General features: G+C 41.6%; 1 protein-coding gene across 1 annotated transcript in view; it reads right to left on the bottom strand.

The window, feature by feature from the left end:
• ERC2 (ELKS/RAB6-interacting/CAST family member 2) overlaps positions 1-26,418 on the bottom strand; it is a 654,659-nt gene that overhangs the window by 224,434 nt on the left and 403,807 nt on the right. Inside the window, exon 11 of the mRNA XM_015410044.1 lies at positions 4,811-4,822. Within this exon, the coding sequence (XP_015265530.1) occupies positions 4,811-4,822 (12 nt within the window). The remainder of the gene's footprint in view (positions 1-4,810; positions 4,823-26,418) is intronic.

Here is a 26,418-nt window from a genome sequence, read left to right on the forward strand (position 1 = left end):
GGATAGTGAAGAGCAGTTTATAAATCCAATCTCTTCTCTTATTATTATTATAGGCTCATGCCATGCTGGGCACCCTCACTCCCTGGAGTGGAAGTGGACAGAGTCGTCAGCCTTGCCATGGATTCCAGTGCAATAAAGTCAATGTTCTGGCCCAACTTTGTCTCTGCTGCTTTGTTTCTGCTACATGGCCAGAGCTCCCTGCCCCACGCCATCTCCACTCCATCTGCCACTCCCCCTGTGGGCTTCCAAGGAAATGTCTAAGAGGGAGGGCTCACTCAACTCGCAGAATGAGCCACCTCATTGCAAATAAGTCACCTCATTGCACTGGCTAGAGCATGAGGCTGGACCCGGGGGGGGGGGCAGATTCCATTCCCCACTTGTTACATGGAAGCTGGGTGGGTGGCCTTGGGCCAGATGCCAGATGCACAGTCTCAGCCTGAACAACCTCATGGGGTTGTTGTGAACATTGAGTGGAGAAGAGGGGAATGATGCAACCTACTAGGGGGGTTGCTAATGGAAGGAGTGCATGGATGAGGCTCCTAACTGTGTGTCTGCTCCAGGAAGGGGTTCCTCTAGCATCTGTGCAAGACGCATGGAAGGCACTGGGTCACAGGGGTTCCCTGAGTCAATGGTAGAGGGAGCCCCTGCAGTGGGCAGACTCAATATATTCATAGTGGGGCTTGCCCATAGAACATACTGGCATGCAGGGCAAACAAATTATGGCGACCACGTGCCTGTCATTGGCAGGGGTCTCTGTCTGTGGACGAGAGGACAACAGGGCTCTGCCAAGCTGCCCTTCCCCACCCCCAACTGTCATGTGCAATGGCATCTGCCCCAGAACTGGCCACTTCCATTGACCCAAAGTGCCCCTCCCCTCGTGCCACCCCCATCTTGACAGTATGCCCTCACTGTAGTGTTATCACCATGGGCATGGCTTCACAAGCAGCCGGCTACACTCCCCCCCTTCACTATAGCGTGCCTTGGCCCTTAGGGAGCCAACTAGCAGCGCCAATGTTGCACGGTGGCTGGCTGCTGCAATGCAGGCATAGCTCAGGAATGCTCTGCTTGATTCCTATTGCCCCAGACAAGTGTTTATCACATCATTTCCAGATGACCACCATTCCATTCTGGTATGTTCTAAGCACCAATAGTCACTGCTTTCAGATGACATCATGACTGGAAGAAAAATCCATTACAAACAGAAATTTCCCTTTAACTGGAAAAGAAAAGTTCTCTGCAGTATTTATCATGCTACTGTGGAGTACGATGGTGTTAGCACCATTCAAGGAAATGCCTTTGTTTTTTATCTTTATGTCTTAAAATTGTTAGAGTGAACAGGTCAGCATGCCTGGACAATGGGGGCCACTACACTACTCTCATTGTGTATAGTTTTTATCTCCTTGAATGGGATGCCTCTCTTTGGCCCATTCTGCATCTAGCATTCATTCCATTGTTTTACCAAACCCACACTGGGAAAGAAAAAGATGCAGTGTAATACCACATTCAAATACCCCAGGCCAACACCATACTGTTGTCGTCGTACTGGGAGTTGAAGTGTGTTCGGCTCTGGGTGAAGGAATTGTCCTGTTTAGCGAGTACCTGTGGTCTGTGGCCACCGCAAAGATCGACTGGTGCATCAATGCTGGAACAGCAGATTCCGGTGCTCGTGGGGAGGGGAACGTTTAGCGGTGGGTCTAGGCAGAAGGTCAAGGGAAGGGCGTTGAGAAAAAGGAGGGCTCGACGCCCTTCCAGCCTAAGACCCATCCCGAAGGAGGTCAGCAGTGGGGCTCGGATGAGGGACCCCCTTCCGTCATTGGTGTTGTGCAACGCCAGGTCCATTAATAATAAGACTGCAGTCCTTCGGGACTTTGTCATGGAACAACACATAGACCTGGCGTGCATGACCGAGACCTGGGTACAGGGTGGGGAGACTGTAGCGCTCTCCCAGCTGGCCCCACCCAGGTTCTCGGTCCTACACCAATTCGCGGACTAAGGGGCAGGGGGGAGTGGCAATGTTCATTTGGGAGGCTTACTCCTTCAGGCCGCTCCCCCCGCTGAAGATCACGGGCATGGAGTGTGTCGGCATGGTATTGTTGGCCGAGAAGAGTTTGGCAATCTGGCTAGTGTACCGACCGCCTAACGCACCGGCCAGTAGCCTGCCGCCCCTGCTGGAGGCCGTATCAGGCTGGATATTGGAGCACCATAGGGTTTTGGTCTTGGGTGACTTCAATGTCCATGCCGATGACACGGCTTCCAGTTGGGCTGTGGACTTGGTTTCATCCATGGTGACACTGGGACTCTCCCAGTGTGTATCAACCCCCACACACCAGGAAGGGCACACGCTCGATTTGATCTTTGCGGCAGGGATTATAGTGGACCGGATTACTGCAGTGACAGTACCATGGTCGGACCACTATGCCCTGAAGGCTCGTCTGGATGCACCACTCCGACCCTGTTTAGGTGGCGAGCAGATTTTAGCTCGCCCACGGAGCCAGATGGACCCGGTGCGGTTTCAGATGGCTCTGCAGGATCCGATGCCCCCTGGTGGGTCATTAGATGAAGTTGTGGAGGACTGGCAAAACCGGCTCTCCACAGCCATCAATTAGATCACTCCCCGGCTTGGCCCCTGGTATACCCAGGGGTTGCGGCTTATGAAGCAAGAGCTGAGACGGCTAGAGAGACGGTGGCGGCGAGCCCGCGATGAAGCATCAAGAACTTCATATAGGTTTAAAAGTGACTTCAGGAACTCCACTGAAAATGGGGAATATAACCATTAAAACTTTAAAAGACAATCCATTTGAAATTCACCAAAAGTGGAAAAGCTATAAGCATTTAATTTCTTTTCTTCAAACCAATGGAATTTCGTACAAGTGGGCAATCCCAGAGGGTGTCATCTTTAAAATCAACGACAAAAGAGAAAAGATTGACTCCACTTTCAGAGCTAAAGAATTTCTGAGACGCCAGTTGGGAATGGAAGAGGAATGCAAAGATGAAGAACCGAAATCAAGTGACTCTGCTACCTCTGGAACGGAAGAGAACTCTGCTGTAGAAACGGGTGCAGGTGCAGCGAAAGTTACATATGATTTCAGAGACAGAAAACCGAAGTAAAGGCAGAAGGACTCTGAAAATTGCCTTTTGAAGCAACTAACACGAAGATGCTCAAAAAGTTCTCTCACACAACTAACATACTAACATTGAAGCCGAGACAAGCAAGAACCCTAAAAGTATATTGTTATATTAACACTTTTATTAATAACATTTAGAGTAACATGGATATGATCTCCTCCTCTTGGGTTTTTAGTGTAGTGTGGTTATCTATCCTTTATCTTTAGATGTTAGCCCCCTCTCTTATATTTTCTTTGTAGTTTTGTAGTCTTATAAAAAATAATAAAAATATCCCTCCGGGAATGCAAAAAAAAGAAAAAAAAGAACATGATATAGGACGTTTATGAAATCCTATGAGGTGGCAGTCAAGGCTGCTAAGAGAGAATTCTATGCAGCCACTATTGCGTCTGCGAGCTTGTGCCCAGCCCAATTATTTAGAATAATTCGGTCCTTGACAGTTCTGCCACAAGGCAGACAAAACAGTAGGGAACTGGATATTGGCTGTGAGGCTTTTGCGAGCTATTTCACGGACAAAGTCTTGGTGCTCCGCTGTGACCTCCCTGCCACAGTTGAAACAGTGGGTGAACTAGAGGCGCCTTGCACATCCTCGTGGGGCTTAGAATGTTTTGACCAGCTCAGTCTGGAGGAAGTTAACAGATTGCTCGTATCTGTGCATCCAACTACATGCCGCCTTGATCCGTGCCCCTCTTGGCTCATTAAAGCAGGCTACAAGGGGTTCCGAGGTGCCTTAAGGGAGATTGCCAACAAGTCCCTCTCAGAGGGGCGGTTTCCTGAAGCACTCAAGGAGGCGATGGTCCGCCCTCTCTTGAAAAAAACAACTCTGGACCCGGCTGAATTGGCTAACTATTGGCTGGTGTCTAATTTGCCCTATTTGGGCAAATTGATTGAGAAGGCGGTGGTTACACAGCTACAGGGCTTTCTGGATGACACTTCTGTCCTTGATCCATTCCAGTCCGGCTTTTGCCTGGGGCATTGGACGGAGACGGTGCTGGTTGCCCTTACTGATGACCTCTGCAAGCATCTGGATCGAGGTGGCATGGCGGCACTGTTGTTGTTAGATCTGTCGACCATGTTTGACACGGTCAACCATCAGGTGCTGACCCGCTGCCTCACCCGATGTGGGGATACAGGGGCTCACTCTTCAATGGCTTGCCTCTTTTCTCCAAGGTCCGGGACAGAGGGTGGGGATAGGGGAACAGAAATCCCGGAGGCACCCACTTGAATGTGGTGTGCCTCAGGGGGTAGTGCTTTCCCTGATGTTGTTTAACATCTACATGTGCCCCCTTTCCCAGATTGCCAGGAGGTATGGGCTGGGTTGCCATCAATATGCAGATGACACCCAGCTCTTTCTGATGTTGGGCGGTCAGTTGGGCTCCGACCCAGAAGATCTGAACTGGGCATTACAGGCCATGGCTGGGTGGCTCAGGCTGAGCCGGCTGTAACTAAACCCAGCGAAGACGGAGGCCCTGTAATTGAGTCAGACCGATTCGGGGTTGGGGGTCCCTCTCCCGACCTTCGACGGGACGCCTCTGGTGCCAGCGTCGGAGGTTAGGAGTTTGGGAGTGCTCCTGGATCCCTCCTTAACTATGGAGGCCCAGGTGGCAGCCACTGCCAGATCGGCATTTTACCACCTTAGGCTGGTTCGGCAGTTGGTTCCCTTCCTCGACCGTGACGCAATGGTCACTTCAAGGTTAGACTACTGTAACGCTCTCTACATGGGGCTGCCTTTGTCGCAGATCCGGTAGCTGCAGTTAGTGCACAATGCTGCGGCCAGGCTGTTGATGGGTCTCCCCAAGTGGGAACACATCCAGCCTGGGCTGAAAGCACTGCACTGGCTGCCAATAGCATACCAGATCCATTTCAAAGTGCTGGTTCTTACCTTTAAAGCCCTATATGGTTAGGGTCCAACCTACACATACCCCCACGAGCACTTCGGTCTGGGACGCAACATCGCCTGGTGATTCCAGGCCCCAGGGAGGCAAGGCTTGCTGCAACCAGGGCCAGATCCTTTTCAGTGGCGGCTCCTACCTGGTGGAACGACCTTTTGCAGTTCCGCAGGGCCTGTAAGATGGAGAGGCTTTTACGTAGGGGCCGCTGCTGCCACTGCTGCCACTGCTGCCGCCACCACAAACGGCGTGGGTAACAATGGGGCTAGGGGGGACGGTCCCTGGAAGATCTGCCAGGATACTGCGTGGTGCCATATACCAACTGGTTGTACATCAACTACAGGACAACACCACCTTTATGAAAGACAGATACTATCTTGTAATTTTATTCCGTGACCATTTTGTTTCTTAAAAAGGTAAAGGTTCCCTTGCTCGAAAGCCAGTCGAATCCGACTCTAGGGTTGCGGTGCTCATCTCCGTTTCAAAGCCGAAGAGCCAGCGCTGTCCGAAGACATTTCCGTGGTCATGTGGCTGGCATGACTAAACACCAAGGTGCACGGAACACTGTTACCTTCTCACCGAAGTGGTACCTATTTATCTACTTGCAATTTCTTGCTTTCGAACTGCTAGGTTGGCAGGAGCTGGAACTAGAGACGGGAGCTCACTCCATCATGCGGCACCCGGGTCTCGAACTGCTGAACTACCGACCTTCCACAGCCTGCAGTTCAGCGTCTTAACCACTTGAGCACTTTATTTGTGTTGATAATTACTGGTTTTACTGTTTTTATGCGTGGGCACTTGTTGCTCTTTGTAAGCCGCCCTGAGCTCAATTGCGGGGAGGGCGGGATATAAATGCTAAAATAAATAATAAATAAATAAATAAAATACTGACTGCAGAGTCACCCCAAACAGCCATAAGATGGCCATAAATATATGCAGATGCTACCATAAAACTGAGAGATCAAAGGAAGTGAAACCAGCATGGAATGTGGATAGTACCATAAAATCCAACAATTGTTAAATTTATCCTGACAAAAGGGCACTTTATTCCAGGTGGTCTTAAATTATACTCTTCCAAAACAATACCTCAGCTTTTGTATGGTGTTATGTTGGGCCTCCCTTCCTCAAGCACATAAAATTTGCAAAGATAAAGTCCAGAAGTAAATTAGAGGTCATGTGAACTAGTGAGGTATATTTTACTCAACTATGCTGGAAATCATTTTAGATCTTATTGAATGCTTTTAGAATTGTGGGTTTTAAACATAATCGAATCCTTAAAATCCTGTGTATAGTGGCATCTATAATATTACTGTGGTTTTGATGTAGATATTTGTGCTGGTTGCAAACCAAATAAAAATTACACTACTACTAAATCTGACAATCAAAGAAAGTGAAAGTGGCATGCAATGTAGAGGGGAATTTCTGTTCCAACTTGAGTTTGGTAAAACAGTAGAGCAAATGCTAGATGCAGAATGGGCCTTTGTCTTAACCTGGGAGCTGCCCTCTGACCCCTCCTCTCTCTCTTTTCCTCTCACTCTCTACATGGCTTTCCATGGAGACACAGGTCTCTGCAGGTCTCTTCTGTAGATACAATGGTCTCATACTCCCACACCTGATGCTGGACAAGCTGGACATTTGTGATAAGAAAAGTACTGTTTAGACTAGGCTTCTTTCCCTTCCTTTGACTGCAACCTGAACGTGAACTGGATCTACTTGAATAAATGTAAGTTTGCCTTTTTTTGTAATATACTTCTTGGGAGATTTATTTACTGCAATCAGTATCACACTTCTATGACTGGGGAAACACTGCTATATTAACCAAATATCCCAATAAAAATTGTTGTAAGTTTTCAAATTGCATTCTAAATATATCACTACTTTTGTATGGCTATTGCATGAAAGCTAAACAGAAATACTTTGCATTCTACACCATGAATACACTGTATACTGTATTCACATTTGAAGGCTATTTTCTGCACTGGTTTGCCTTCTAGAGTTCAAGAATTATAAGTTATGGATGAATGCCACCTGGAATCAAATAGAAATGTTTTGTAGGAAGAACATTCCCATCCACTCCTCTCTGATGCATAAATCTTGACCACATGGAAAAGTGTAGCTGTTACACTAAGAGGTGTAACAGGAATAGGACTTCTACAAACTTGGACGATTTTTATTTTCTCTTGATTTCTAGCTGCTTCTATGTCTCGCATCTGCTATTTACAGAAATCCGAACCACTAAGTTAAATTTTCATCTTTAATTAGCCACCTTCATACTCTTGCCAAATGCTAAGGAACTTCAGCCAAAAACAGGCAGTATTTCATGGACAAGGTAGTATTTATCCATCTTGAAAATTTTAAAATTGCTTGGTTAGAAAATCCTTCCAATGTGCAGATATACAAAAAACTCCTACACAAGGAAAAAGTAGAGTCTGTTAATGGTCCCCTAAAGAATAGTTTGCTTCCAATTCTTTTCAACACATTAAACATTATTATGATGGGATCGAGAGCTAGTTAGAAAAATCTTAAATGCCTGAGAGCTGCTTACAAAAATCTACAAGCACATTAGAAATCTTTGCATCTTACTTTCAAGTGTATAACAGAACTATGTAACACTATATTATATTCATTACAAAACAATGAAAACTTAAGCTGAAATTAACGTTTTGCAACTAAAGCCATAGACTGTATTTCCAATGGTGAAGCAATGGATAGTTTCTGGCTTGCTAGTTTACAAAAAAGCAATGGGGGCATATTATATATCTATCAATTATAAATAGGATGGAGAAAATAAAGAGAAATCTATTATTTTTAAAACATTTATTAGCCAACTTTCCACTTTATATGAACTCAAACCAGTTTACAATGTAAATAATATTACATAAAACAAATAAAATCACAAGTTAAAATTGATTATTTAAAACTGCAGGTAGGCAGAAGAACTGATCAGATGTCATAATTAATAAAACTGCCTCCTAAAGATCAAGAGTGAGAGGGCCAGGTGCACCTCCCTGTGGAATTTGTCCCATAATCTTGGGGTTGCTACTGAAAAGTCCCTCTCTAGTGTACTCACCAGATAAGCTTCTTTGGTTGATGGGACAGTCAAGAGGGCCTCTCCCTGTGATCTTAGTTCCTGGGCAAGACCGTATGGGAGAAGATGGTCCTTCAGTTGCCCTGGTCCTAAGCTACATAGGACTTTAAAAGTCAAAACCAACACCTTGAATTGGGCTTGGGAGCAGGCTGGAAGTCAGTATAATGGCTGCAGTATTGAGGACACATGCTGCCAGTCGCTGACCCCAACCAATAGTCTAGCTGCAGCATTTGATACTATCTGAAGCTTCCAAACACTCTTCATGGGAAGCTGCAAGTAGAATGCACTGCAGTAGTCCAGTCTAAGGCACAGATCACTGTGGCTACATCAGACTAAAGTACGAATGGACACAGCTGGTGCACCAGCCAAAACTGGGTGAAAGCACTTCGAACTGCACCAGTCACCTGATTTCCTATGGAGACCAGTTTGTTGAGCAGCACTCTCAAGTTGCCAACCTGGCTTTTCAAGGGGAGTATATAACTCCATCCAAGACAGGAGAGGTCTCAAGTCCCAGGTCCGCCTTTTTAATAACCAAAGAATGTCTGTCTTGTCAGAATTATGTTTCAGGATTAAGTTTCAGCTTGTTCACCATCATCCAGCCCATTACTGACTCCAAGCACCAGTCAAGCATCCTCAGAATTAGGTGGAAAAGAAAGGTAGAGCTGGGTATCATCTGAATATTGGTGATACTGCAGCCCCAAACCTCTTAATAGTCTCTCCTTGTGGTTTTATGCAGCTATTAAATAGCATGGAGAATAAGAACCCCAGAGGCCAATGGCCATGGGGCAGAATCTTCCAGGACCACTTTCTGAGTCCAGCCTCCCAGACAGGACTCGAACCACCATCTAACAAACCTCTTTGGAGTGGTGAAAATCTGCTTGAATCTAATTGGGGCAGGGTAGAATTATAACCAAAAAAAATCACCTCAGCACAACACAAGAGAAGCCAATGTTGGATCAGGCCAATGGCCCATCTAGTCCAACACTCTGTCACACAGTAGCCAAAAATACCAGGTGCCATCAGGAGGTCCAGCAGTGGGGCCAGGACACTAGAAGCCCTCCCACTGTTGCCCCTCCCAAGCACCAAGAATATAGTGCATCACTTGCCCCAGACTGAGAGTTTCTATCTATACCTTGTGGCTAATAGCCACTGATGGACTTCTGCTCCATATGCTTATCTAATTCCCTCTTGAAGCTGTCCATGCTTGTAGCCTCCACCACCTCCTGTGGCAGTGAATTCCATGTGTTAATCACTCTTTGGGTAATCACCTCACCCCTGCACTGTGACCAGCTTGATAGCTGAGATCCATCCTCAGGTACTACTCCTGATGTCATGTTCATTGAAGTGATATGTGTGGCAACCAGTGGGGGTGCCAACCTCCAGGGGGGGCCTGGAGATCTGAAATTACAACCAATCTTCAGAGTTTGCTTATTTATTTCAAACATTTATCCCACTTCTACTGGAGAAAATGGCTGCTCTGAAAGGTGGACTCTATGACACTATACCATACCAAGGTCCATCCGCTCCCTAAACCCTACCCTTTTAGGCTCCACCCTCAAATCGCCAGATATTTCTGAACTTGGTGTTGGTAATCCTAGCAACTAGACATGAGGCCTTCTCCATGGCTGTGCCCTGACTATGGAATAACCTCCCCCTTGAAGCTTGCCTCGTCCTTGCCCTACTGTCTATTTTTATGCCTGATTCTATACTCCTGTTTTTTTTGCTGGCTGCTGTTTTAAAATACTGATTATTGATTTTTATAGCTGTGGTTTAAGTTTGTTAAATTTATGTCATTATTTTATTCCAATGAGTTTTTGGGCAATTTCCTCTCTGCTGTGTCTTCTGTTTTTCCAGTTATGATTTAAGAAATTGCTCTGCTTGAGGTTTAAATCTGCTGTTGCATTATTAATTGTATGTTGTTCTGTTGTTGGATTTTTTTTGTTCTGATTAAAAATGACCACTTTGAACAAACCAATTGGAGAATTATTGAGCTAAAACATGTTAAGAAGCTGAACAGCTGGGGGAAGGAGAAGCTGACGCACCCTGCCAATTTTTTTGTACCAGGTCCCTCCAAAATTTGGATAATCCAACATAGTTAACAATATTTGCAACTTTTAAATTTATAAAAATAACAACTTAAAAATGTTTTGTGCCCCGTCATATTTCAGTAAAGTAAGATGCAGTGATTTCACAAATTACAATACACTTTCCACAATTTGTACAGATTTATTCCATTTAGTTATTTTCTGAAGCACCCCAGACTTACTCAACGGTAGCAAGTTCTGCTCTACAGCTGCTTTAGCCTTGATTTCAGGATTCACTTTTTAGTTGAAGAACACAGCTTGGTAACTTCATATGTCACAGTTTATTCACCAGTAACCTTCCTTAAACTGTAGCCAACAGGTCAAGCTGTGCAAGCACCCCTCAGGACTAGGAAATTGTAATTCCCACTTCTGGTAGCCTACTTGAATGTTAGCTGCTTTTGGAAGGAGATGGCACTGGGAGATATTTACACAAGCTTTGCCTGAAGTGCTCCTAAAACACATAAGTGGAACCACACTGCCCTACATACTTGATCTCCATACCACAAGGCTTCCGTGCTATTCCACTATGAACAACAGCTTCTAACTTTCACAAAGGTCAGGAAAAACAGCCTAACTTGAGTAACAGCAAAGACAAAATCCTTAAGTTTTAAAGACACAAACTGAATAAACAATGGGATATTAACACATGTGGGGCCATAACCTTTGATTCCAGTGAAATTTTTAATAACAATGATAGTGCAAACTATTCATTTATATTCAAGTTAAAAGAAAGTCAATCTAAACTCATTTCATACATCTTCCTTTTATCCAGGAGCAGGGATATCTGTATGCAGAACATCAACTACTAATTGAAGGTGACACTGCTTTCATACGCCATTATTGCTTCCCGAAATCTTATCCAGGAGGGGGAGACATATTTAAGTGGCTTTTCTCGCCTCTGCAAATCATGCCACAATGTATTCTACAGGACTACAAGGTATAGGAGCCTTGTCTTCCTTCAAAAACGTTCAGCCTACTAGTAAACCTTCAGCTCCAACTAGTACTAAAAAATATTTCTACTTCTTACACTATATGAGAATATTACATTGCCAATACAGTAAAAGAGAGCTTTAAGTGAAGAAAGAGATTGACAAAAGTAAAGTCATTAATAATGCCATGACGTACGGATATGCAATATACTCCATGTCTGTCAATTTCAGCTGGCTGAGAATGTAGCCACACAGCAGCTAACTGGGTTGAGTAGGAATTAGCATATTTCCCAATATTTAAACTTCATCAGCCAGCAGTTTGGACCTGAATGCATTTCAAAGTGCTGACCCTGACCTATAAAACAAGCCCAACTTAGGTCCTGCTCTGGATACCTCCACATTTTGGGACAAACCTTTCCTTAATGATATCCAGTTTATCAAACTCCCCCCCCCCCAATTGCTTGTGGAGTACATGCATCAATGCACCAGAAAAAGCAGTTGTATTTTAATAAGGCTTTTATAAGTATGTGAATCAGTTCTATTTTATTACTGCAGCTGCTACTGATGTTTTGTTTGAAGATTTTGCTTTTATGTAATTTGTTTTACTCATGTTTCAATATTTTATCATGTAAAAGAGCGAGTTTGGTGTAGTAGTTAAGTGTGCAGACTCTAATCTGGGAGAGCTGGGTTTGACTCCCCACTCCTCCACTTGTAGCTGCTGGGTGACCTTGGGCAAGCCATAGTTCTGTCAGAGCTGTTCTCTCAAGGACAGTTCTGGAAAGAGCTGTTCTCTCAGCCCCACCTAACTCACAGGGTGTCTGTTGTGGGGAGGAAAAGGGAAGGGAGTTTGTAAGCTGCTCTGAGACTTTGAGTGAAAGGTGGCGTATAAATCCAATCTCCTCCTCCTCCTCTTCTTCTTCTAAAAGGGAGGTATGTAGCCAGCCTCCACAGCCTTGAACCCAGGGTGGTCTTTCTAGAGAAAGAGAGACACCCCAAAATGACCTCTTCATCTCCACAAGCAGTGCCCTCATGAAGCCAGACTTGGCTTAAACAGTGGCTTTTGCTGGGAGGCTAGGAGAACAACATTTTGGCTGAAAAAACACAGAGGCCAAGTGAAGACACTCTAGGCTGGCTGCACCGTCAAACAGCTTCCATGCCAGCAACTCCCCCCCCCCCAATCTATCCTGTCAGCTCAGTCCAACAAGGACTAGAATGGGCAAGTCTCTGCCCTTGCCTCAGGCATCTTCTCCTGACCAAATGGCTAGTCTTTTGTCTGTCATATGTACAGGCAGGCAGGGACAAAGAGCCTCTGGTCTGTGCTATTGTCATGAGTGAAGTACGTTGCATGTTTCCATCCCCATCTCCTGTTTCACCTATATGTCAGGAAATACCTTTGGAATAATCCTCTCATTCTTGTCTCTATATAGTTGTCTAAATTATCTGCATTCTTACACCTATGTCAGACCTATCAAGGAAACATTAACTCTCCATATCTACTGAATGGTCTCCCATTCAGGTTCATCCTGCTGCACATTAAGAAACATCACCTCTTTTGTCTGGCACCAGGGAAATGCTAGGCCACTCTATTGTTCCACAATGGACAATTCCAGCCACCCATCCAGCACCTGGCTTAATCCCATTATAGCTAGACTCTGCCCCTCTGAAAGCTCACTGGTCCCACCTAGGGCTTGCCCCTCTGGATGCCACACCTCCTGAGGCTCATCATTGATCTAGGTAATCTTTTGCCTTCACCTGAAGCAAGCCCCTCAAGACCTCCCATTAGTCAGCATTGTTTCCCAAAGTCTGTATCCTTCAGAGCACATGGCCTCAGATTATGTGCCTCTGCCCTGATGCCAACTGGCAGCCCACCCCTAAATCTCTGGGTTTAGGCCATAATCCCTTCTCCATGGCCCCCCTGCACATCTGGATAGGTTGTCCCACCCTGTAACTGACCCCTTTATTTGCTATGAATCACCTCTGCTTTTTAAGTTCTGTATTGTTTGCTCTTTTTGAATGTTTAGTGTGTTTGTAATTTGGAAAATACTTTAATAAAAACTATTTAATTTACTCTTCAAATCTATATTTTTCCTACTGTGCCAGACCTCAGTATACAAGTGGTGTGCAATTCCTGTACCCCTCTGGCCTATTGTGCTGTATAGCTAATTGGTGGTAACAGTTTAATGGTGTAGAGTGCAGGCACATCCTGCATGTCTGAACCATGTGAGTGCACACACATGTTTTCTGTAATGCAGATGTAGAGGAATGGTTTCAGTCCTAAACTCCAAAATGGTGGTGAATGCGGGCACACCCTGCATGTCTGAACAGTGTGAGTGCGCACTCATGGTTTTGGTAATGCAGACGTAGAGGAATGGTTTCAGTTCTAAACTCCAATATGAGAGTGTGAGTGAAGTGTGTGAGTGAAATTCTTGTGTGTTTGGCTCTAGAGTGCAGAAATCTTAAATCTTAATGAAAATGGAAGAAGATTTGGCTTTTAAGTATGGTTGGCTACAATATAGACAGATTAATGACTTATTTAGAAAAGACAAAAAAGCTTTTGGATTCAGGGAAAAATATAATGATATTGAAAAGGTATGGTTTGAGGGGGGTAAAAAACATTTCTAAAATGTATAAGATATTATTAAAATGGTATACAGAAGATGAGACAGTTAAAGAGCAAATGATAAAATGGGCAGTTAACATGAATAAAGAAATATTGATGTCATCTTGGGAACATTTGTGGAAGAATGCAATGAACATATCAACGTATAATAATTTAAAAGAAAATTGTTATAAGATGATGTATAGATGGTATATGACGCCAAAAAAGATTGCAAATATGAATAGTAATATGTCAAACAAATGTTGGAAATGTAAAAATGCAGAGGGCTGGTTTTATCATATGTGGTGGACATGTGAAAAAGCAAAAGTATTTTGGACTGTAATACAAGCTGAAATGGAAAAAATTGTGAAATGTAAATTTAAGAAAGAACCAGAAATATTACTTTTGGGACTTAAAATGGAAGAACTCAATATGGCAAAAAGGACATTGATGTGGTATATGATCACAACTGCCAGAATGACATATGCCCAATGTTGGAAGAAAGACAAGGTCCCTGAAATTGGGGAATGGATTAAAAAAATACTTTTTATGGTTGAAATGGACAAAATGAAAAGGAAACTTAATAACTTGGTAGCAGAAGAATTTTTTGCAGATTGGAAAGACTTTAAAGAATACCTAGAAAAATACTGGGATGTAAAAGACAATTTGCTTTGCTTTGATAACTACTGAAAACTAAAAGATAGTAGAAAATAGATAAATGTATATGAATAACAGTTGAAAGATATGTTACCTATAGATGTATTATGAAAAAGAGAGGTATGAAGTGAATATAAGAACTGAGCTGGAGGTTGGAGCACTGTGGGAAGCCGAAAAGGGGGGGGGGGGAAGAGGAGGAAAGGATGTATAACAATTTAAGTTTTGTATATGTTTAACTTTTTAATATATCCTAATAAATTGTTTTTAAAAAATAGAGTGCAGAAATCTTTTGTGCGTGGTCTGCTCCCCTTTCACCTCCTTCAGCCCCAGGTATGAAACTTCTAAATAAATAAATACAATTATGGATGCTCACATACTCAATAACATGTTATATTCTCCATGCAGACAGTTCACTGACAGAAATCACAAGACAGTGTTTATTGTAATTTTTTTAGATATGTTGATAAGCTGCCTTGGGGGGTACACAGTGATAAAAGGTACATGTTTCAAATGAATCTAATAAAAAGTAAATCACTGTAGTAACAAAACTACAGCTACCATTCAGAATTTAGAATTCAGTGCCAATGTAACTGTGGCACAATTATTCCATCACATAGCAATATTTGAGATATCATTTAACTACTTTTATTTATCAATATGAGCTCATAATTAGATAAGAAGACAAAGGAAATCAACAGTCGCTGAGTTGTTGTTGCAGCACCAGAATGTTGAAAATATTAGGATTCAAATATCAGGACAACTAATTAATCTCTTACACTGATCTGATCCATTAGATTGGATTCAATTGTTCTCTTTGTTGGACAAAGACCTCTTTCATTGGAATGCTTTTACCATTTCAATGATATTTTCTCCAATGCTAGATTTCCCAACAACTATTGTTGGCATCCATACACCAATCAGTGTTAAGTAAAGAAGTGTGTGCTAATTTTGAGCACTGAAATAGGATATATTTGATATGTTCTATTACAAGATGATGCCAAATGAAAAATATGCTCAGTTCCCTTTTCACAGTTTTTATCAAATTGGTTCTCACATCCTATACATGTAGGCAGTCCCAATCCAAAACTCTTTCCAAAAATCTTATATTATTTAGGCAAATAAAAAGTAGAAGAAACACATCAAACTTGCTTAATATACTCTTAGTATAATCATTTTGTGAGGAGCAAAAATAGATAATTTAGTGCTAGGGACACTAATTTAATACAGTAGGAATTGAATATATGTTCTCAGTCTGAACTGTTATCGTTCAATGATTTGGCTTTTCTCCATGAGTTGCTCTGGCTCCATATGGAAATAAACTGGAAAATTTATAAAATTATTTTCATACTTAAAGCATGTGCAGTTGCTAAAATTTTCAGTTAATTTTTTCTTACATGGAATCTTGATGTGACTGAAAATGCAGTAAACTGTTCATACATAGTTGTCTGAAAAAACAAACAAACTGAGGAATCAAAAGTAGAAGAATCAAGAATCCTGAATGCACTGTTACTCTGCAAATGAGATCATGTCACTTGGAACTTCAGAATCTGGGGATAAATTATAATGGCAGAATGATTAAGGAAATGTATGCCAAAGAGGTACATGAAATATAATATATGATTTTTAATAGATGCAATTGAATTGGTGAATAAGAACAAAAGAAAGCTGGATTCCTATTTTTGGATGCAGAGAAAGTGTTTGATAACATAACACCACATGGACTTTTTAATTGAATGTACAGAGTATGGGCTATGGCATATAATTCTGGAACTGTATGTCAGGTATATATTTGAAAGAACAAGCAAAGATTTTAATAAATGGGAAATTAACAGAAGCAATTTCAGTTGAAAAAGGAACACGTCAAGGCTGACCCCTGTCACCTCTATTATTTATTTTAGCAATAGATAAGTTAGCTATAAAGATCAGACAAGACACAAGAATTAAAGGAATAAAAGTGGATGATACAGAATTTAAGATAAAAAGCTAAACAAAGCAGAAGGTGTGGTACTAACAGTTTTGGATCCGCAAAAATTGTTACTGTATATATTTGAACATATTGAAGAATTTTGATCCCTTTCAGAATATAAAGATAACAGGAAGAAGACAAAAATGGTAATGAAATTCTTAATGCAAGAAGAAGAAGAAGATATAAAGAATACAGAATGTACGGTAGCCAGCAATCCTATTAAATATCTTGAAATAAACATGGCTGGACAAAATAGCAATCTCTTTAAAAACAATTATCAGAAGACCTGGCAACTGATACAAGCAGATCTATCCAGATGGGGAAAAAAATAAAACTGTTGTGGCTGGGAAGAATTTCTGCAATCAAAATGACTGTATCGCCAATTTTTTTTAAATTTCAAATGCTACCCATACACATAGAAGAAAGAACAGTGACAGAATGGAAAACGGATAAATAAATTTATTTGGGATGGCAAGAAACCAAGAATAAGTTTTAAAATATTACAAGACGAAAAAAGAGAGGATCGTTAGCAGTTCCAAATATAAAATTATACTACCACATGGCAGTTCTGGTTTGGATTGCAGACTGGGGGGGGGGGATCCAAGACAAAGAATCGTACAATTGGAATCAACAGATCTAGACGAAGGTCTACATAATTATTTATGGGTAAAGAAATCAACCAAAATTATTATCACACAAGAAAAGAGTCATAGAATTAGAGATGGACTTTTGAGAACATGGTTTACATATCAGAACTTACTGAGTCCTCCAAATTCTCCACTTATGTCCCCAATAGAAGCTTATTGTGATAAGAATACGAGCAATAAAAGTGTGTTTTTACATATGATAATGTGGTAAATGCACATGGGGAAATCAAATCCTGTAAAGATATATAATACAAATTAACTTTCAGTGGTTATTGTATTATCAATGTCAAGATTAAAGAAGATAATTCACAGGCCAAAGGCCATTACAAACCAAGGATAACAACAGAGGGGGATGCTATAAATATGAATATTGGGATGTCAAGAAAAAACTGGTATAAAATGTTCTTCGTATGGCATTTCACCCCAAAGGAAAATGTTGGAAATGTCAAGATATAGATGGTACTTTTTACCATATAAAGTGGACTTGTAAAAAAGCAAAAAAGAGAAAAGAAAAAAAGAAAAAAAAAGGAAGGATATATATGGTAAAATGCAGAGTATATTAAAATGTAAATTCCCCATGAAAGCCAAAATTATGCTATTAGGAATATTGCCTAATAAATTACCAACAGTTTTGCCAGAGATATTTAAATATATGGTGACAGTGGCCAGAATAATCTACGCAGCAAAATGGAAACCAGTTGACTGTCCAAGCTTAGAAGAATGGGAAAATAAACTTGCTGATTATGCAGTAATGGCAAAATTATCAACTTGAGAAACAGATAAATTTTGAAATCTGAGGAGAGATGGAGTGTCTATTATGCATGCAGGGGATAAACATAGAATGAGAAAAATTGTGTATAAAAGTAATGCAATGTATACAATGTATACAATGCAGTATAATATTGTACAATGTAGAAAAAGCAGGACAATAAATGCTGAGTATAAATCTATAAGGAAGTGGATTGGGGGGGGAGTTTTTATTCTTCATTGTGAGTCATATATCTGATTTTCCTTTAGACTTTGGCTTAATAAAAGTTACAGCAAGCGTGTAATAAATAATGAAATATGTGACACAGAATATGTATAAATGATGAACTATCACAGAATCATAGAGTTGGAAGGGGCCATATAGACCATCTAGTCCAACCCCCTGCCCTATGCAGGACCAGCTTAAAGTATCTCTGACAAATATTCATCCAACCTCTTCTTGAAAGCTACCAGTGAAGGGGAGTTTACTACCTCCCTAGGCAGCTGATTCCACCTTTGAACCACTCTGACTGTGAAAAAGATTTTCCTAATATCCAGCTGATACCTTTCTGCATGTAATTTAAACCCATTGTTTTGGGTCCTATCCTCTGCTGCCAACTGGAACAGCTCCTTGCCCTCCTCCAAATGACAGCCTTTCAAATATTTAAAGAAAGCAATCATGTCCCCCCTCAATTTCCTCTTCTCCAAACGAAACATTCCCAAGACCCTTCGCCTTTCCTCGTAGAGCTCAGTCTCCAGACCCTTGATCATCCTTCTCACTCTCTTCTGCACCCTCTCGATTTTTCCACATCCTTTTTTGAAGTGAGGCCTTTAGAACTGCACACAGTACTCAAGGTGCGGCCTGACCAAGGCAGTATACAGAGGGGCTATGACCGCCTGCAATTTCGATGCTATGGCCCTTTTAATATAACCCAAGACTGAATTTGCCTTTTTTTTTGCCACCTCATCACACTGACTGCTCATATTTAGTTTACAGTCCACTCTTACCCCAAGATCTCTTTCACATACACTACTCCCTAGAAACGTATCCCCCATCCAGTATTTGTGCTTGACATTTTTGTGGCCCAGATGTAATATTGTGCATTTAACTTTGTTGAACTGCATCCTATTTGAAACTGCCCACTTCTCCAGAGTATTCAGGTCTTGTTGAATTTTAACTCTATCTTCTTGGGTGTTTGCTACTCCTCCCAATTTGGCATCATCAGCAAATTTAATGAGTAGCCCTTCTACCCCTTCATCCACTAATTAATAATTAAAATAAAGCTAATTAAATAGTTGCAGAATAGATTAAATATGAAATCTGAAATCCAAACTGTTTGAAGTAAGATTCATTGTAGGTTATAGAAAATATCTTAACATTTTAATGAAAGGGATGTTGGGGAGAAATGTTTCTTTGGTTCATATACTCTGTAAGTAATAATTTGTGATAATGATTAGTTATGCAATCTCTATAAAACGCTTTCTTTTATTTCTGCAAAATCTGGGGATAAGTTTAGATGGAAAAATTCTGTAAGCATCTCTATAAAATACAGCATGGCTCAGTTTAGATGAGGTTCCATACAGACATGTCTTTGTAATAGACAGTAAGAAACACAGAAAGCTATTTCTAAACTTGTTCGTCAGTTTAAGGTTATAACTATCTTCCTCTTTTTGGAAGAAAACCCCCCCACCCAAATTGACTATTCGTGACTTCCCAGTCAAACATTTTGAGCTGAGTTTAAATCCCAGGCAAGGGACAATTTTAAAACTGGAAACAACAGAAATAGATTGGCATACGCAAAAGACCAATGCCTGGTTTTTGTTCATGAAGGCTGTGACAAATAAGTGCCTGAAACTGATCTGAAATGTATTATGGGCTGATCATTATCCTACACTGTCTTTGTCACAATTTATATGACCATTGTAACAACATGCAGAACAGAGCCTGGAGGAACCCAGAGTTATAATTAAGAGTCTTATCATTTTTACATCCTTTCCTCCTACAAAGTCTTTTATTTTTAAGGTTGAGTTTAGAATTCTTCTGTCTCCTTATCAGATCCAATTTTATGCAATAAATGACAGCAAAAGTACTAAAACTACTTGTTACTCATCAAGCAACAAGGCTAAAACCTGTAATCAGCCATCTGCACCACCTTCCTTATTCTCTTTTATAGATCTATAAATTCTATCTAAGCCCTAAGCATGCAAAATGCACATATTATTGTCTGCTTTTAAGAGGAAGTGACTCAAATGGACCCACCAGAAACAATGCTGTGCATGCAATTCTTTTAAGTCAATTGCACTTTTTTTTTTCAAAGACAGACAACAGTTTTTGGGAAAGCCTTTTTTTACTCTGTTAACAAGTCTTTTTTCAACATTTACATTAAAAACACAAAAGGTACACTCATATCCCAATATGGGAACAACTCTCCTCTCTGAGTTGGCTGGCTTCCTCTTGTATTATACAGATATTATTAAACTGGTAAAGAATCCTCCTGACCCCTAATGACACACAAAGGAGAACATGTGCCTACCACAACATACTTTTTAAAACAGAAGAGGTATTAACAGTCTGCCAATTCTACCTGATTTTTGATAGGATTTAACAACCAGCCTGCATTCTCAAAGGAAAACCGAACCATAACACATAAGAACACTTGATATCTACAAAAGACCTAACCACAAGATACCACCACATACTCCTGTCGAATAACTATCTATGATGCAATTGTATGTGCTGACTTGGCAGTGCAGAAAATGTATGTGCTGGAATACATAAGCAACAAGTTCCTGAAAACTGCCAGCAGAATGCAATAAAAATTTAGCACTGTTCTGCAAACTCTTGCAATAGGGCTGACAAAAGAGTGAGTTTGTATATAATTAACTTTTCTTAGCACAATGCTCCTCTATTAAGTGGGAGATCCCTTTGGCCAATGGAAGGGCCACACAACATCTTTAAATTTCATTATCAAGCATGCTGTTACCCCATGTTTATCTTAGCTAAGGAGCAAAGTGTTGCTGAGAAGTGTAATGTCAAGAATAAATGATTCTGCAGCTTAATACCAGTGTGCTAAACACACTTTGCACATCTGCCTTTTTGTTGCTTCACATTGTGGATTCTCTCTGGAACTGAGAAGATGGGCCCAATAGTAGACAGAAGGAAGTGTGAGGGCAAACTGCCAGTATTTGTCATGCCTGCCCCTGCTGATGTCATGCCTACCTTTGCTGATGCCCCTGAACAGGCTCCTGAGGACCCTGAACAGGCTCCTGAGGACAGTACTGCAGCAGAAAGGCAAAGACTGGATCCTGTAGCTGAAAGCTATCTAAGTAGTGAGGAGGATAGAGCCTCCCAGGGAACACCTGCAAGGGATCAGTCTCTGCTGCAGCCCAGTAGCTCATCAGACTCGCCCCCACCTGTAACCAGGCTCAGGAATGTAAGAAGACAACAGCTGAGAGAGCGAAGGCAGAATGCACGCATGCGTGCCAGAAGATCTCTTAGCCCTGATTACTGACAGGATCCTGTCCTCACTCCTGGCTAGCTAATGAGTTGATTAGCTAGCACTGTATATATGCAAGTCTGTTGCCAGCAGTCATTTGTGCTGGCAACTGTTGTTGTCAGGACCTGAATCCTTGCATCTCTGCTCCAGACCTTGTGGAACTCTTCTCGGCTTGATCCTCTGCTTTTGACCCTCGGCTTTGTTGACCTTCGTTCATCTCTGACTCCTCTGATATCGTTGTGATTTATGGACTTGAAACTTTGGTATGTCTGACCCTGCTTCTGGACTGTGATTTAAACCTGCTTGAACCTTGCTACCTGATTTGCCCGGCTTGACCTCGGACTGTTCCTGGACTTTTGCTTACTTGCGTCACGCCCCCTGGTCCTGCCGTGACAGTATTCAGGGATTTATAGATTCTGTTCCAAATTCTTTTAAAATTTATACTCCGTTTCAGTATACAGGACAACAAAACTAGGTGGGATAATAGACAGTGGCAGGCAAATTTCACCCGTCTTGAATTGTAACTGTGTTTCCAATTATAAAGTTGTTAAAAAGATGACCCCCCAATGGCTCTTAAAAGTCTCAGTGAAACATGCATTTGTTTTTGGATATACCTTTTGGTCATAGGCGATTCCTCATGGGTTTAGCAACAAACATAGGACAGGGAGAAGAGCCAGGGGGAACACAGCAAAAAGCTTTGTTATTCATTTTCAGGTTAGTAAGGTTCACCAAATTTGGTCATAACCACCCAAAGACTGCACAGGTCGTTTTTCCTGTGCAGATGTTCCGCATCGCTGAACTTGCCCACCCTTCCAGAGTGTTTGCTTAGCCCTATCTGATCTGTTACTAGTGTCCATCACTTAAACTATCTGTGTATGCTAGGGTTGCCAGGCCCAGACCAGATGGGGTACAGCCATCAGTTATGATGTGACATCACTTCCAGGAAACCCCAGAAGTGACACCATGTAGCTCTAGGAATCTCCAGAAACTCTGTGCCTCTGTAGGAACTGGCAGAAACTCTAAGATTTTACCCTAAAGTTTCCAGTGATTCCTACAGAGGTATGGCATTTTCAGGGAGGGCTGACTTCCATTTTTAAAAATTCTTTCTCCCTCCCCCAGCAGGTACACGGCAATCCATGGTATGAGCAAAATACAGTTTTCCACTAAGAAATTATTTAGATTGTTTAATTTAGAATGAGTCTCATTTCATAAACTGGGGATGAGCAGATTTCCCAGGTCCATCCCATTTAGGATTCAATCCTTGCCCAGTCCTTATAACTGAATCCTAAGACCTTCCATACTAATTTACACACTTCAATGGAGTAGAACCCTGGGAGTAGATGGGGAATTATCTACCTCTTCCCTCCTCTCCCCCCACTTTTACATATTTTCCCCCAGTATGTGCAGTGACTGGGGACAGTGACAAAAAATATTCCTTACAGGAGTGCTCTTTAGTAACCTTAGAAAATATGTTTCCTTTGGGAAGTAATGGGATTGCAGCTGCCAAAGTCATAAATGGTGAGATCACACAAACACACTCCTGTAATTGTATTCCTTAGAGTGTGCCATTGTACTCAAAAGAATTCATGAGAAAATGTTTTCTAAATATTACTTATTAGAGCGCAATTCTGGACTCTTAGAAGTGATTTTGGCACTCTGAGAAACTTTCAAAGTAGCCACTTGGATGCAGTACTAGGTAGGAATACAGATGCTAAGAGATTCTGGCAATGATATTAAACTAAACAATAAAAGCAGCAAAGAATTTTTTTAAAAAGGGCAAGACATAAAATACGAAAGATTTCAGCTACAAAAAACTCTTTGAATTAAAAAGAGAGACTATTTATGCATTTGCCCTAACCTCAATAGCACAGGTTAGCCTTGGAAGTTAAGCAGGGTTGGCCCTGGCTAGTATTTGGATGGGAGACCTCCGAATACCAGGGTTGCTATGCAGAGGAAGGCAATGCAAAACCACCTCTGAATATCTCATGCCATGAAAACTCCACAAAGTTGCCATAGGTTGGGTGCAACATGATGACAAAAATTATGCATGTATATGCATATTTTATGTATTTAAAGAATTTATATGCTACCTTTCTGCACAATCAGGGCTACCAAGGCCACTTCTTCAAGTGGTGAAGGCACACAGAGGAGATCCTACTCCGGCTTTTAGAATCTATGGAGGTGGGCAATATAGGAGAAGGTGTGCCTTCAGATAAGCGTGATGTACACCATGTATGGATTTAAAGGCTAGAACAGCACTTTGAAACAAGCTAGTGATCCACATACATTTTTAAGGTTATGCAGTCCCAGTTAACTGGCACAAGTTGAAATCTCTGATGAGCCATTTTGCACCAGTGTTCATTTGTAAACAGTCTTTAAAAGCAGCCCCATACAGAATGCATTACAACAGTCTAGTCTAGAAATTGTCAAGATCTGGATTAAGGGGCAAGACAATAGAGATGTGCAGCTAATTTTTTTTTCCTGGCTCCAGATATCGGGGAGCCAAAAAAATCAGTATTCCTGGTTTTCCAGGATCCAAATACCATTTTGGTATTCAGGTCTGGGTTTGGTTGTGGGTTGTTGTTTTTTTGTTTTGGGGGTTTTTTTTTGTTCGTTTAATGGATTCTGATACTTTCAGTTTCATTATTCCCCATGGGGAATATTTTGAGGGGCTGGAGGGACTCTTTTTAAAGCTACTGACACCAAAATTGCAGCAGAGCTGCTGGTGCCTGTCCAGTAAATAACCCCCCCCCCGGCATTGCAAGTGAATTGGACCAAGAGATCCAATTCTATGGCCCCCTAAACAAAGTGCCCCCAGCCATCCTCCAATTACGCCTGTAAGAAAAAAGGTTTAAAAATATAAAATCTAAGAATCGATGCCAATATACAACTCAAGAACTGCCCAAGTGAAACCAAATAGGAATGCTGTTGAAAGCATAGCAAATGTACAACCTGAGAATCTATGCTATTGTACAGCCCATGAATCTATGCCAATATACAACCCAAGAATCCACAGCATAAAAGCAAACCTGGCACAAAACAACTTGAACAAAGAATACAACTTTGCAAAGTCAACAAAAACAATTTAAAAGGGCATCATCTAAGAGAATTGGCCTGGCAACCCGATACCCTGGAATACACAGACACTCCAAAAAAGAAAGGAAAAAATCTCAAATATTTGCAAGATTTTTTTGGATGCTTTTACCAGTATCCCAGAAAATCACAGATACCGTCCAGAGACTGAGGTATACCAAAAAATACCAATAAGGTAGTTTTTGGCTGTATCAGATCAGTTATATCCGAACGCACATCCCTACAAGAAACAGCTACTGTGTCAAATAACAATGGTGCCTTTCCCTGTTTCTTTAAAAAAATAGTTTTATACACTGTATTAAGCTAGCCACAGTTTGATAACTTAAGAACATATTTCCCACTGAGATTAAGCTATCTTTGTGACAGTTACAGCATTTTTATTCTCCAAGTCCTTGTAACTATTAATATCTCATGTTATATTTTTGAACATCATTCCTAGCTGCCTTTGTTACCATCAAACTGTTGTTTGACAAAACTGCAGAAGACTCCAGCATGATATTTAAAATTCTCTTAGACCTTGCCTTGCACATCTCATTGAGTTTTACTCTCCCATAGAAACGATTAGGCAAACCATCAATACAGGCTTGCTGGGAAAATATTCTGGATGGCTTGATAGACTATTCTGATACTTTAATTCACCTCTAAGAGAATATTGGATTTTTATAGCATGAGTTTTCTTTACCATTCAGCCCTCATCACACACAAAAAGATTGGAGACATAAAAAAGTATTATTCATAACAATACAGGGGGAAAAACATAAAGGAAGCAGCTGGGAAAGAATATAATGATGAACTTGTTTTAAATTACAGAAACACTGGCAGTGATGATCTCACTGCCAGTTTGGTGTAGTGGTTAGGAGTGTGGACTCTAATCTGGGAGAACCGGGTTTGATTCCCCACTCCTCCACTTGCACCTGGCTGGATGACCTTGGGCAAGCCGTAGTTCTGATAAGAGCTGTTCTTGAAAAGGAGCAGTTTCTGTCAAGAGCTCTCTCAGCTCCACCTACCTCACAGGGTGTCTGTTGTGGGGAGGGGAAGGGAAAGGAGTTCGTAAGCCGCTCTGAGACACCTTTGGGTAGTGAAGGCAGGGGTATAAATCCAATCTCCTCCTCCTCCTCCTCACAAGCTGAGAAACAATGGTACCTTGCTCCTGCAGAGTGCAGGGTGTTGGACTAGATGACCAGCAAGGTCCCTTCCAACATTCTATGATTCTAACTCTCTAGCAAACAAGTTTAAAACTGGTGGGTAGATCCTACAGCCCATCTGTGCAAAGGAGCTTGAGGAGACAGATTATCTCCACTTTGCATTTCCACCTAGCAGCACTGTATGACCCTGAAAATATGAACAAAATGCCTTGCGGCACAAGGGCTGAAGTGTGAAGGGGAAAGCAGGCAAAATCAACCCCTCCTTTTTGCTTTAACAGAGAGCTTCCTCCACCAAATTTCCCTTGACACATCAGCATCAGGTTTGTTTGTTTATTTATTTATTTATTGTCATTACTGTTTTTGCAACCAGAGTCATAAACAGCAAACCCTCATCCCACAATAAACCTCGTTCCACAGGAAAACATGGAAGAATTCAAAGGTTGCTGCTGCAAAAGTTGTCATGTGATTTGACAACAGCTGCTAGAAATTTTGCTACATGCAGAGTAGGGTTTTTTTAAAAAAATTATTTATTCTATTTGTATCCCGCTTTCCCCGCAAACAGGCTCAGGGTGGCTTACATTTGTTTGTTTTTGTCTCTAAGTAACCAGGATGATTTTGTTTCTGAAGAGAGGAAGTCCTGATTAAATAAAGGGGAGATCAGTTCATCTCTTAGAGCTGATGATTTGGGACAGTCAAGCAAAATATGATCCACAGAGTCAATTTTACTGCTGCCGCAATTAGAGTCGATCTGAGTATGAAATCCCATTAAATCTTCCTGACATCGCAGCTGAAGGTAGGGCATTAAGGCGCGCTAGCATGAATGCTCTTCTATATTTTGGAAGAATTATCTCAGATAAGTAGTTTGGCATTGTTGTTGGAGGCTGAATGCCTACTGAAAAGCTTGAGCACACTCTGCCGTCTCTAATCGATGTGCTCGCATAGTCAAAGTCTCTC

This window comes from Gekko japonicus, unplaced genomic scaffold, assembly GCF_001447785.1.
Source record: "Gekko japonicus isolate JY-2015 unplaced genomic scaffold, Gekko_japonicus_V1.1 scaffold259, whole genome shotgun sequence".
Taxonomy (NCBI): Eukaryota; Metazoa; Chordata; class Lepidosauria; order Squamata; family Gekkonidae; genus Gekko; species Gekko japonicus.